At 45.4% G+C, this 13204-nt stretch overlaps 1 protein-coding gene across 1 annotated transcript in view; it reads left to right on the top strand.

The window, feature by feature from the left end:
- Positions 1-13204, top strand: part of LOC144509853 (uncharacterized) — a 415538-nt gene that overhangs the window by 291417 nt on the left and 110917 nt on the right. Inside the window, exon 6 of the mRNA XM_078238759.1 lies at positions 12332-12457. Coding sequence (XP_078094885.1) covers positions 12332-12457 — 126 coding nt within the window. The remainder of the gene's footprint in view (positions 1-12331; positions 12458-13204) is intronic.

Genomic DNA, 13204 nt, shown 5'->3' with positions numbered 1-13204 from the left:
AACCCACGCAGACGCGGGGAGAACGTGCAGACTCCACACAGACAGTGACCCAAGCTGGGAATCGAACCCAGATCCCTGGCACTGTGAGGCAACAGTGCTAACCACTGTGCATTAATTGGAAAGTCACTACTCCAGACACAATGGACTGAATGGCCTCCTTTATGATTCTAAGATATTGGATGAGATTGAGAAAATGTGCCTCAAAGCAGAAATAAGGATGTGAAGGTGGTGTGAGAATGAATCACAAAATGATACCCATAGTTTTGCTAGATTATGTAGCACGGTTAAACACATATTTTGGTAAAGATTGGAGAAAGACTCATCAGTGTGATTCTGAGAAAGAAGAACATGAATTCCTTTGTTGCAGGTGAAGTGTAGGCCATGTTTCACATTTTAAAAGGGCACTCCGATAAACTGCCCTGTTAGTACTAGCAGGAAAACTTCCCATGGAATTTCTATTCAGGACTTAGACCCTTCTGCATACTGACTTGGATTTAGTCCCAGTCAATCTATACAGGTTCAAAGGGAATCAAGTCTTACTTAGGGGTGTGGCCTTTGGCACTGTTCCTATGTGATAGAATATTACAAAAAAGGACACTATTGACCCATCATGCCTATTCAAACTTCTTGAAGAAGTTACCACAACCCCACTGTGGTCTTTGCCAATAGAATCATTGAGTTGTTACGGTGCAGAAGGAAGTCATTTGGCCCATAGTATGGGCACCGGCTCTCTGAATGATCAACTCACCTCGTGCCATTCCTTTGCCTTCCCCCATAACCCTGCACGTTCTTCATTTTCAGAAAATAGCCCAATTCCCTTTTGAATGCACTGGTTGAATCTGTCTCCACTACACTCTCAGGCAGAGCATTCCAGCCCTTAACCACCCACTGCGTGAAATAGTTTTTCCTCCTGTCACTTTAGCGCTTTTTACCAATTATTTTAAATACGGGTCCTCTCATTCTCGATTCTTTCATGAATGGGAACAGTTTCTCCCTGTCTAGTCTGTCCAGATCTCTCACGATTTTGAATATCTTTATCAAATCTCCTCTCAGTCTTCTCCAAGGAAAACAGTCCCAAATTTTCGAACCTATCTTCATAACTGAAGTTCCTCATTCCTGGAACTGTTCTTGTAAATCTTGCTGCATTCTCTCCATTGCCTTTCCAAATGTCCTGGAAGCAGTACTCCACTTGAAGTCTAACTAGAGTCTTCTTCAAGTTCAGCCTACCTCCTTCTTCTTGTACTCAATGCCCTATAATAAAGCCTAGGATGCTGTAAGCTTTATTAACCACTCCCTCAAGCTGCCCTGCCGCTTTCAATGACTTAAGCACCAATACACCCAGGTAGCACTGCAATGTATTCCCTCTTCAAGTAGAAATCCAATTCTCTTCAAGTACCTGAGTAAAACTCCAAAATGTTCACAAGTGGGTTCTCAACCTTGGCCCCAGAACAGGTAAAATAACTGTCGAACGGACATGGATAGAGAACTAAATTACCGGTTGAATTGCCACCTCTGAAGGGCGGCATAGTGGCACAGTGGTTAGCACTGCTGCCTCACAGCGCCAGGGTCCCGGGTTCAATCCCAGCCTTGGGTCACCTTCTGTGGGGAGTCTGCACATTCTCCCCTCCGGGTGCTCCAGTTTCCTCCCACAGTCCAAGGATGTGCAGGTTATGCTAAATTGACCCTAATGTCATTGCTGAGTAAATATCTGAGGTTTTGGGAAGAGGGGTTGGATGGGATTATGGTCGGTGCAGACTCGATGGGCCGAATGGCCTCCTTCTGCACTGTAGGGATTCTATGATTCTCTGCGCTCACACTTCGCGGTTAGGAAATGGTTGGCGCGAGGAAACCTGCAGAACGCAGGAAGGGAGAAATAAAGAAAATAAGTGATTTCTACCTCCATGACAAAGGTAGAAATTACTGTCACCAATGCCTGAACTTGCTGGCAATGAATTCTTTTTGCTTTTAGCGGAGGCGTTAACATGTATAAAATGAGTGAGAGACAGGGGGTTTGAACATAACAAATATAATGTTTGTACAATAACATCACTGAGAGCGACCTCATCCCCAACGTGCTGATCGCAAATTGAAGCCCCTGACAGATATTCCAGGAGAGATTATGGTCACCCTTCTGATGCTATGTTTCCAGTGGGGAGACCAATGAGAACAGGTGAGAGAGACTGTGCTGTAGTCCTAACTCTGATCTGGACTCCATTGGATTACAGTTCCCCATCTGCAGCCTAGGATCAGAGAGTATTTAATATATATCAAATATTCTACAGCTGCCATGGCAACGCACTTAAACTGTCCAGGGCTTTGACAAGACCACAGAGTCGAGGAAGGTCATCAATTATAAATTCCTGCACCTCAACAAGAGTCGATGTGTTCAGGAGAAGAGAGAAAACTGGGAACAGATTGAAAAGAAAAATAATGATTTTCATCTGTCTTTATTCAATGGGAGGCAGCTTCGTTTGGAACTGACACGGATTTCGAACACAAATGGCAGGTGCTTGACGAGATTTGAAACAGACCTGGTTAACATCCAATCAAAACCGTGGCAGCTGAGCTGGTCAATAATTGCTTAATGCGTTACAGTTTCTCTCTTGAATCACATCGACAGCTCTTGGTTTTGCCTCCACTTATTCCCATTGGGGCTCCACAGCGTGGAGATACTAATACTACTTGAGTTAGTGTGTTCTACTGGAATTAACTGCAACGAGTGATCACAGAGGGGAATCCTAGGACAGGGTAATGGACAGTACGTAATGCTTGTTCCTGCGCTAGGACAGGATCATGGTACGGTACGTAATGCTCGTTCCTGCGCTAGGACAGGGTAATGGACAGTACGTAATGCTCGTTCCTGCACTAGGACAGGATCATGGTACGGTACGTAATGCTTGTTTCTGCGCTAGGACAGGATCATGGTACAGTACGTAATGCTTGTTCCTGCGCTAGGACAGGATCATGGTACAGTACGTAATGCTTGTTCCTGCGCTAGGACAGGATCATGGTACAGTACGTAATGCTTGTTCCTGCGCTAGGACAGGATCATGGTACAGTACGTAATGCTCGTTCCTGCGCTAGGACAGGATCATGGTACAGTACGTAATGCTTGTTCCTGCGCTAGGACAGGATCATGGTACAGTACGTAATGCTTGTTCCTGCGCTAGGACAGGATCATGGTACGGTACGTAATGCTTGTTCCTGCGCTAGGACAGGGTAGTGGACAGTACGTAATGCTTGTTCCTGCGCTAGGACAGGATCATGGTACAGTACGTAATGCTTGTTCCTGCGCTAGGACAGGGTAGTGGACAGTACGTAATGCTTGTTCCTGCGCTAGGACAGGATCATGGTACAGTACGTAATGCTTGTTCCTGCGCTAGGACAGGATCATGGTATGGTACGTAATGCTTGTTCCTGCACTAGGACAGGATCATGGTACAGTACGTAATGCTCGTTCCTGCGCTAGGACAGGATCATGGTACGGTACGTAATGCTCGTTCCTGCGCTAGGACAGGATCATGGTACAGTACGTAATGCTCGTTCCTGCGCTAGGACAGGGTAATGGACAGTACGTAATGCTCGTTCCTGCGCTAGGACAGGATCATGGTACGGTACGTAATGCTTGTTCCTGCGCTAGGACAGGATCATGGTACGGTACGTAATGCTCGTTCCTGCGCTAGGACAGGATCATGGTACGGTACGTAATGCTCGTTCCTGCGCTAGGACAGGGTAATGGACAGTACGTAATGCTCGTTCCTGCGCTAGGACAGGATCATGGTACAGTACGTAATGCTTGTTCCTGCGCTAGGACAGGATCATGGTACAGTACGTAATGCTTGTTCCTGCGCTAGGACAGGATCATGGTACAGTACGTAATGCTCGTTCCTGCGCTAGGACAGGATCATGGTACAGTACGTAATGCTCATTCCTGCGCTAGGACAGGATCATGGTACGGTACGTAATGCTTGTTCCTGCGCTAGGACAGGGTAATGGACAGTACGTAATGCTTGTTCCTGCACTAGGACAGGATCATGGTACAGTACGTAATGCTTGTTCCTGCGCTAGGACAGGGTAGTGGACAGTACGTAATGCTTGTTCCTGCGCTAGGACAGGATCATGGTACAGTACGTAATGCTTGTTCCTGCGCTAGGACAGGATCATGGTATGGTACGTAATGCTTGTTCCTGCACTAGGACAGGATCATGGTACAGTACGTAATGCTCGTTCCTGCGCTAGGACAGGATCATGGTACGGTACGTAATGCTCGTTCCTGCGCTAGGACAGGATCATGGTACAGTACGTAATGCTCGTTCCTGCGCTAGGACAGGGTAATGGACAGTACGTAATGCTCGTTCCTGCGCTAGGACAGGATCATGGTACGGTACGTAATGCTTGTTCCTGCGCTAGGACAGGGTAATGGACAGTACGTAATGCTTGTTCCTGCGCTAGGACAGGATCATGGTACAGTACGTAATGCTTGTTCCTGCGCTAGGACAGGATCATGGTACGGTACGTAATGCTCGTTCCTGCGCTAGGACAGGATCATGGTACAGTACGTAATGCTTGTTCCTGCGCTAGGACAGGATCATGGTACAGTACGTAATGCTTGTTCCTGCACTAGGACAGGATCATGGTATGGTACGTAATGCTCGTTCCTGCGCTAGGACAGGATCATGGTACAGTACGTAATGCTCGTTCCTGCGCTAGGACAGGATCATGGTACAGTACGTAATGCTCGTTCCTGCGCTAGGACAGGATCATGGTACGGTACGTAATGCTCGTTCCTGCGCTAGGACAGGGTAATGGACAGTACGTAATGCTTGTTCCTGCGCTAGGACAGGATCATGGTACGGTACGTAATGCTTGTTCCTGCGCTAGGACAGGATCATGGTACGGTACGTAATGCTCGTTCCTGCCTTATAATTCTGTCATTGTGGATTTATCTTGGGCTTTGCTGGCTCGTTACTTTAGAAGAGATCTTGCTGAAGGTAAGAGGAGGTGTTTTGTTCAAAACCATTTATCTGGGCAGCATGGTGGCAGAGTGGTTAGCACTGCTGCCTCAAGCGCTAAGGACCCGGGTTTGATTCTTGGCTTAGGTCACTGTCTGTGTGGAATTTGCACGTTCTCCCCGTGTCTGCGTGGGTTTCCTCCCACAGTCTGAAAGACGTGCTGGTTAGGTGCATTGGCCATGCTAAATTCTCCCTCAGGCTGCAGAGTGTGGCAACTGGGGGATTTTCACAGTAACTTCATTGCAGTATAAATGCAAGCCTAATTGTGACACTAATAAATAAACTAAACTAAATTTATATTCTGACTATTTACAAAGGTTAAATAAGACCAAAACATAGCTGGTGCTACTCTCTGAGATATTTCATACTCATCTCCTCTTAGTCAGTGATATCACTGTTACACAGCTACACATGCTCAGAAACTATCATTACAGTTAACCCTTTACCCTCCATCTCCCCCATCAGTCTTTATCCCCACACACACATTCTCCTACACCTCCCCCCAAAGTCTCCTGCGCCATTGATATCAATCTCTGACTGTGTTCTTGGCTCTCTTTGAGAATGTTTGGGACATATGCTTTCCAGAATATTCTCCTTGTGAAGCATTGACTTCCTCAGACAGAAATGTTTGCCTCTGGTGCACAGTATTAAGGGGACGAATAGAGATTTTCCTTGTCTTCCCTTCTCCTTGGTACTTTGTGGAAAGACTGGATGGCTGGCTGCTCTTGCTTGAAAGAATGAAGCTTGTTCAGCTCCTGTGAAGATTTGAACAGCTGCAGAGGGTCCACAGACTTCAACTGCCGCAACTGACAAAGTTTTATGTAAAGCCTCAACCGTGAATAAATCAGATGGACAAAGAGAAGAATGAAGAATATTCCAAAGAAACAATAATGATTGTCCTGCTCACTCTGCAGGAATTTCTTTCTCTGAAGACAGTCGTTCAACACTTTCTTCATTGTGAGTTTCCTTTTCAGTGGGATGCAGCACCTCTGGAACTTTATCGGAATGTATGTGTTGGGAGGGTGTTGGTCACAGAACATGACCCCTTAAAGAGCTTTTTGCACCATGCAAATGATGGACAGGCAGGAGTTGAGTTACTTGTTGCGGCATTCCCAGCCTCTGACCTGCTCTTGAAGCCATAATATTTGTATCCAGTTCCGTTAGATCCTCTCTTGTTGGAGATGGTCATTGTCTGGCACATGTCTGGCACAAATCCTTCTTGCCAGCTGTCAGCACAAACCTGGATATTGTCCAGGTCTTGCTGCATTTGGACATGGGCTATTTCAATATCTGAGGAGTCACAAATGGTACTGAACATTGTTCAATCATAAGCAAACATCCCCATTTCTGACCTTATGACGGAAGGAAGGTCAGTGATGAAGCATCTGAAACCTTATGATTGAGGCTGGGGCACTACCTTGAGGAGCTCCTGCAGTGATGTTCTGGCACTGACATAGTTGACCTCCAACAACCACAACCATCCTCCTTTGTGTTAATAATGACTCCAGTAAGAAGAGAGTTTTCCTCCTGATTCCCATTGATCCCAGTTTTGCGAGGGCTCCTTGATGCCACACTTGGACAAATGTTGCCTTGATGTCAAGGGCAGTCACTCCCACCGCATCTGTGGAGTTCAGCTGTTTTGTCCATGTCTGAACCAAGGCTGTAATGAGACCAGGAGCTGAGTGACCCTGGCAGAACCCAAACTGAGTGTCAGGGAGTGGCTTATTGATCAGCAAGTACTGTATGATATCACTGACGATGGCTCCTTCCATCACTTTACTGATGATGGAGAGTAGGCTGATGAGGTGGTAATTGGCCGGGTTGGAATTGTCCTGAATTTTGCGGACAGGACATACCTGGGCAATTTTTCACATTGCCAGGTAGGTGCCAGTGTTGTAGTTGTAATGAAACACTTTGGTTCGGGGCACAGCAAGTTCTGGGGCGCAGCTCTTCAGTATTACTGTTGGAATATTGTCAGCACCCATAGCTTTTGCAGTATCCAGCACCTTCAGCCATTTCTTGATATCATGTGGAGTGAATCGAACCAGCTGAAGACTGGCACCTGTGTCAGAATAAAAGAGCCTGACACTTATTTCACTGAAGCTTTGATGATGCCCTTGGGTTTTTGAGAAGCGGGCACTCTGTGTGGTGCTAAATATAGTTTCTTAGAAAGAAGGAAGAATTTAAATGCATATATATCACCTTTTATGACCTCAGGACTTCCCAAAAGCACTTTGCAGCCAATCAAATACTCTTGAAGTGGATTTGTGCTGGAATCCAGCAAATGTAGCAGCCAGTTTTGAATTGATTTGATTTGATTTATTATTGACACATGTATTGGGTTACAGTGAAAAGTATTGTCCCTTGCGCGCTGTTACAGATAAAACATGCCATTCATAGAGTACATAGGGGAGAAGGAAAGGAGAGGGTGCAGAATATAGTGATACAGTTACCGATAGGGTGAGGAGAAAGATCACCTTAATGTGTGAAAGGTCTGATGGCAGCAGGGAAGAAGCTGTTCTTGGGTCGGTTGGTACATGACCTCAGACTTTTGTACCTTTTTCCCGACGGAAGAATGTGGAAGAGAGTATGCCCAGGGTACATGGGCTCCTTGATTATGCTGGCTGCTTTCCTGAGGCAGCGGGAAGTGTAGATGGAGTCAATGGATGGGAGGCTGGCTTGCATGATGGACTGGGCTATCTTCACAACCCTTTGTAGTTTCTTGGACAGAGCAGGAGCCATACCAAACTGTGATACAACCAGAAAGAGTGCTTTCTATGGTACATCTGTAAAAATTGGTGAGAGTTGTAGTGGACATACCGAAATTCTTTAGCCTCCTGAGGAAGTAGAGGTATTGGTGGGCTTTCTTAACTAGACTTGCGCACAGTATGATCCCACAAATAACAATGAAATAAATGACCATATCATCTGTTTTTTAGTGATGCTGGTAGAGGGATAAGTTTTGGCCTGGACTCCTGGGAGAACTCCTCTGGTCTTCTTCCAAATAGTGCCAAGTTATTTTGTATGTCCACCTGAGAGGCCAGTGTGGGCACATAATCTCGGTGCAGGCCTGAGCCAGCTGCCACCTCTCAAATAAGCTGCAAGACATTAAACTGAGGCTTCATCTGACTGCCAAGGTAGACAGGAAGAGTCGCACGGCATCATTCAAAGAGGAGCATAGGGACTTCCCCGTGGTGTCCTGGTCAAACAACAGCAGCAAAACTCTCGGATTCTGCTCTGCTTGAAACGTTTGTTTGATACAATAAGATAAAACAGATGTCAGTCGCATCGGCAGCCAGATTCATTTCACTCCTCATTTTTATTTCCACTGAAGTTGGGAAAGATGCAAAAATCACTGTCACAGTTGTGCAAAAATGTACGCGAAACACTTTGGGAAGTCTCAGTTCAATATCACGCTGCACGGAAGTAATCACTGGTCCAATCCTAGTGATTGCAGCACTGTACAGTTTGGAAAGTACTCAGAGATGTGAAGAATGAACTAAGAGGCACCGTAAGGAATGGGGGCCCTGTTATCAAATGCGATTCCACTTGGGGGAATGTGTCCATTTCAGTGGGGTATTTTGTTATCAGGGGAGGAGATAGCATGGTTTCTGTCGAAAGCATTTGTGGAAATCCCCTTGCCTTTACGTGGAACGGGAGTTGAACAGTGAGGTGAAGGCTGAATCTGTGACTACACCATTAATTCAGACATCCAGCATTTGGAGAGTGAGTGGGAGTGTCTGGAGAGCAATTTTCCATGTTGTGTGGAAAATCCCAAATTACCCAAGAATGCGATCTTGGAGACTTAAAAATGAAACCTTATTAGTTAAAAACAAAGGGCAGGAGAGTTCAGAATGAATGAACTTACATTTATTTAGCAATTTTCATAATATCTGGATATCCCCCAAACGTTTTACAGCCAATAAAGTAGTTTGGAAATGTAGTCGCTGCTGTAATGTAGAAAGACAGCAACAACATGCTCCCACAAACCAAAACATGATAATGGCTGGATAATCTCTTTCTGTTGATGTTGGTTGAGAGATAAATATTGCTCTTCTCAAATGTGGTTTAATGTCTCATCCGAAAGTTGGCACCTCTGACAGGGCAGTGTGCCCTCTGTACTGCACTGCAATGCTGACCATGAATCTTCTGTTGAAGTCTCTGCCGTTTGTATTACATGCAACTTCAGCACACAGACTGCATGAAGATTATAAAATAGGGGTTCTTTATTCCACTAGCCTTAACTTTTTTTATTCATTCATGAGACATAAATCTTCATAAATATCAATGGAAAATCTTGGGTTAGAAGATCAACCTATTTACAATAGATATTCACAGCCACTGCTCCACATCCATTAGGACACCATTGAGAGTTTAACTCCTGATCTTTCATCAGCAGAGTTCAGTTGGTCGAACTCTTATTGCTAATTTCCCATCAGCCTGTGATCCAGATTACCTTGTCTCCCAGACACAAAGAGAATCTTCCTCTTGGTGTTTCTCGGACTCGGGTGTGCTGCCCAGTCAGTCTGACTAGGTCTCCATAGCTGAATGCTGCCCTAATTCACCTTCCCATTTCTCTAGCCAACATTAGATGCTTTGAGATGTCCTATTCTTAGTCTTGACGATTACCATTACAACTTTCAAGTCCAGGATTTCTGCTCATTGCTGCTCTCTTTCCTCACCTCATAGCATCTGGCTGTGCGCCGCCGTGGCCTCTCACCCCCCCCCCCCCCCATAGGTTGCCAAAGAAACTGCTCCCACAAGGGCCCACCAGTTCCCCTGCTTGGTGATCCCTTCCACCATCACCATCCGCTGCTGTTAGGCCTGTACCCACAACCCTCTGTCACATAAATGCGAATGCTACGCCCTGAGCTATGACTTACTGCTATCAAACCTAACAAGCATAAAGCAACCCATAGATTGCTAAAGCTCTGCCCAAATCGTAAAAGTTTCTATAATTATTTGAATAAGAAAAGAGTAACTAAAGCGAGTGTTGATCCTCTAGAGAGTGAATCTGGGGAATTGATAATGGAAAACAGAGAAATGGTGCGATGTTTATCAGGTATTTTGTGTCTGACTTCAAGATAGAGACTTAGAAAACTTCCCAAGGTTCTTGGTAAATCGGGTGATGAGAGGGAACACCGAATTTAATACAATCACAATCACTATTGTGCCTCAGGGATCAGTGCTGGGTCCACTGTTATTTGTCATTTATATTAATGATTTGGATGAGAATATAGTGGGCATGGTTAGTAAGTTTGCAGATGACACCAAGATTGGTGACATAGTGGACAGTGAAGAAAGTTATCTCCAATTGCAACGGGATCTTGATCAATTGGGCCAGTGGGCTGATGAATGGCAGATGGAGTCTAATTTAGACAAATGCGAGGTGATGCATTTTGGTAGATTGAACCAGGGCAGGACTTACTCAGTTAATGGTAGGGCATTAGGGAGAGTTACAGAACAAAGAGATCCAGAGGTACATGGTCATAGCTCCTTGAAAGTGGAGTCACAGGTGGACAGATTGGTGAAGAAGGCATTCGGCATGCTTGGTTTCATCGGTCAGAACATTGAATACAGGAGTTGGGACGTCTTGTTGAAGTTGTACAAGACATTGGTAAGGCCACACTTGGAATACTGTGTGCAGTTCTGGTCACCCTATTGTAGAAAGGATATTATTAAACTAGAAAGAGTGCAGAAAAGATTGACTAGGATGCTACCGGGACTTGATGGTTTGAGTTATAAGGAGAAGCTGGATAGACTTTTTTCTCTGGAGCGTAGGAGGCTAAGGGGTGACCTTATAGAGGTCTATAAAATAATGAGGGGCATAGATAAGGTAGATAGTCAATATCTTTTCCCAAAGGTAGGGGAGTCTAAAACTAGAGGGCATAGGTTTAAGGTGAGAGGGGAGAGATACAAAAGTGTCCAGAGGGGCAAGCTTTCACACAGAGGGTGGTGAGTGTCTGGAACAAGCTGCCAGAGGTAGTAGTAGAGGCGGGTACAATTTTGTCTTTTAAAAAGCATTTAGATAGTTACATGGATAAGATGGATATAGAAGGATATGGGCCAAATGCGGGCAATTAGGATTAGTTTAGAGGTTTAAAAAAAAAGGGCGGCATGGACAAGTTGGGCCGAAGGGCCTGTTTCCATGCTGTGAACCTCTATGACTCTATGACTATCACCAGGGGAGGGTGTTAGGAAAACTAAACACTGATAAGTCCCCTAGGATCTTGAAAGAAGGGACGGCACAAATAGCAGATGCGCTGGTGATGCACTAAGGAACAAAATTCTTTAGATTCTGGAGAGATTCCTGTAGACTTGAAAATAGCTAATCATAGAATCCCTACAGTGCAGAAGGAGGCCATTCAGCCCATCGAGCCTGCAGCGACTACAATCCCACCCAGGTCCTTTCCCCGTAATCCCACATATTTACCCTGCTCCCCCAAACACTAAGGGGTAATTTAGCATGGCCAATGCTGCTAACTTGCACATCTTTGGACTGTAGGAGGAATCCGGAGCAGCCGGGAGAAACCCATGCAGACACGGGGAAAACGTGCAAACTCCACATAGAATGTCACCCAAGGCTGGAATTGAACCCGTGTCCCTGGCGCTGCGAGGCACCAGTGCTAACCGCTGTGCCACCGTGCCGCTCCAATGTAACACATGTATTCAAAAAAGGAGAGAGACAGAAAGCAGGAAACTATAGGCGAGTGAGCTTGACATCTGTCATAGGGAAAGTGCTAGAATCTATTATTAAGGAGGATATTTAGATAATCATGACTTGATCGAGTGGGCCCAGGTGGGCTTTGTGAAAGGGAAATTGTCTTGAACAAATCTGTTAAGAGTTCTTTGACAAAGTAACATTGAAAGTGTTGGAAGAGCCCACAGATGAATCTACCCATATCAGTATTGGTACGGGTGACCACTGCACAACCCTGTGGAGACAAAGTCCTGTCCTCAACTGAGGATACTATCCATCACTGTCACAGTGCTAAATGGGATAGATTTAGAACAGATCTAAAAGGTTAAAATTGGGAATCCATGAGGTGCTGTGGGCTTTCTGCAGCAACAGAATTGTATTCAAGCTCCTGCCTTCTAAAAGGAATCAAGAAATGAAGACAGACAAGTAGATAGGGGAAGAGAAGATCTAAAAGAAGAAGAGGAAAAACAAAAAAATAGCAGACAAGAAGCAGACTCTTAGCTAGCAGAGATGGGTAACTAGGGATTATAGTCACCAATGTATCATGTACAAAATTGACTTGATGTCCTGTGTATTTTCTGTGATAGGTGTATCTGACTATACTTTATTCATTTCCTAGGTGTCAACTCCTGCTCAATTGGTAATGGAGGCTGTGAGCATGATTGTGTTCAGCTGTCGATAGCACACTACCAATGTAGGTGTCGACACAACTACCAGCTGAAGGAAGATGGAAAGCACTGCGCATGTGAGTATCAGCAAGAGTGTGATGAGAGGGAGGTGACTATCTGTTGTATCCTGCTGTACGTGGGCATGTGCCAGAACCTCATGTGCTGTGAGGAGATCTCACTAAGATTGGCAGCCGCTCCTTGGCCAACCAGACAACCCAGTTTTTATGAGTGAGCAGTCCAGAAATTTCTATAATGCCTGGTTTTCCGTTAATTGACTCTATTTTGTAATGTGGAGGTGTTCTTTATTAGTTAACTATCGGTAACGTAATTACTAAGGTCTTTTACCAATTTCAACAGTAGCCAAGCAAACATCAAAGTGTAAACCCTGATCCCGTCCCATGTTTCTGCTGCTCTCTTGCCCCCTCTGCAGGTTCACCTTGACCTTAACAGAGGCAGGAAAATGAAAGGGGAAGTCAAATGAGTCTCGGCAAAAGCTAACAGTGCCATTAACCTGTTAAAACATTGAATGAAGTAGTTGCAAATATGTCAGTGGTAAATTATGTTCTTCTGGGCTGGATTTAATGGAGGTGATGGGATCCTTGGCCACAGGCTGGAGAGCCACTCAGGCACTTGACAGGTCAGTGCCAGGCATTCCCCAAGTCCCAGGGGAGATGGTGGGTGAGGGAGCCTTACTTGCCGAATGGCCAATTGGAAGCACCTAAGGGATTTCACGGGAGTGGAGGTGGGAAGGTGGCAGCGTCTCCACCCAACACCCTCCTGCCTGGTTAAATGACACCCGCCACCAAACTCGCTATTGGGGAGGA

The sequence above is a fragment of the Mustelus asterias genome, chromosome 22 (genome assembly GCF_964213995.1).
Source record: "Mustelus asterias chromosome 22, sMusAst1.hap1.1, whole genome shotgun sequence".
Lineage (NCBI taxonomy): Eukaryota > Metazoa > Chordata > Chondrichthyes > Carcharhiniformes > Triakidae > Mustelus > Mustelus asterias.
This window is presented reverse-complemented; position numbering and strand designations above follow the sequence as displayed.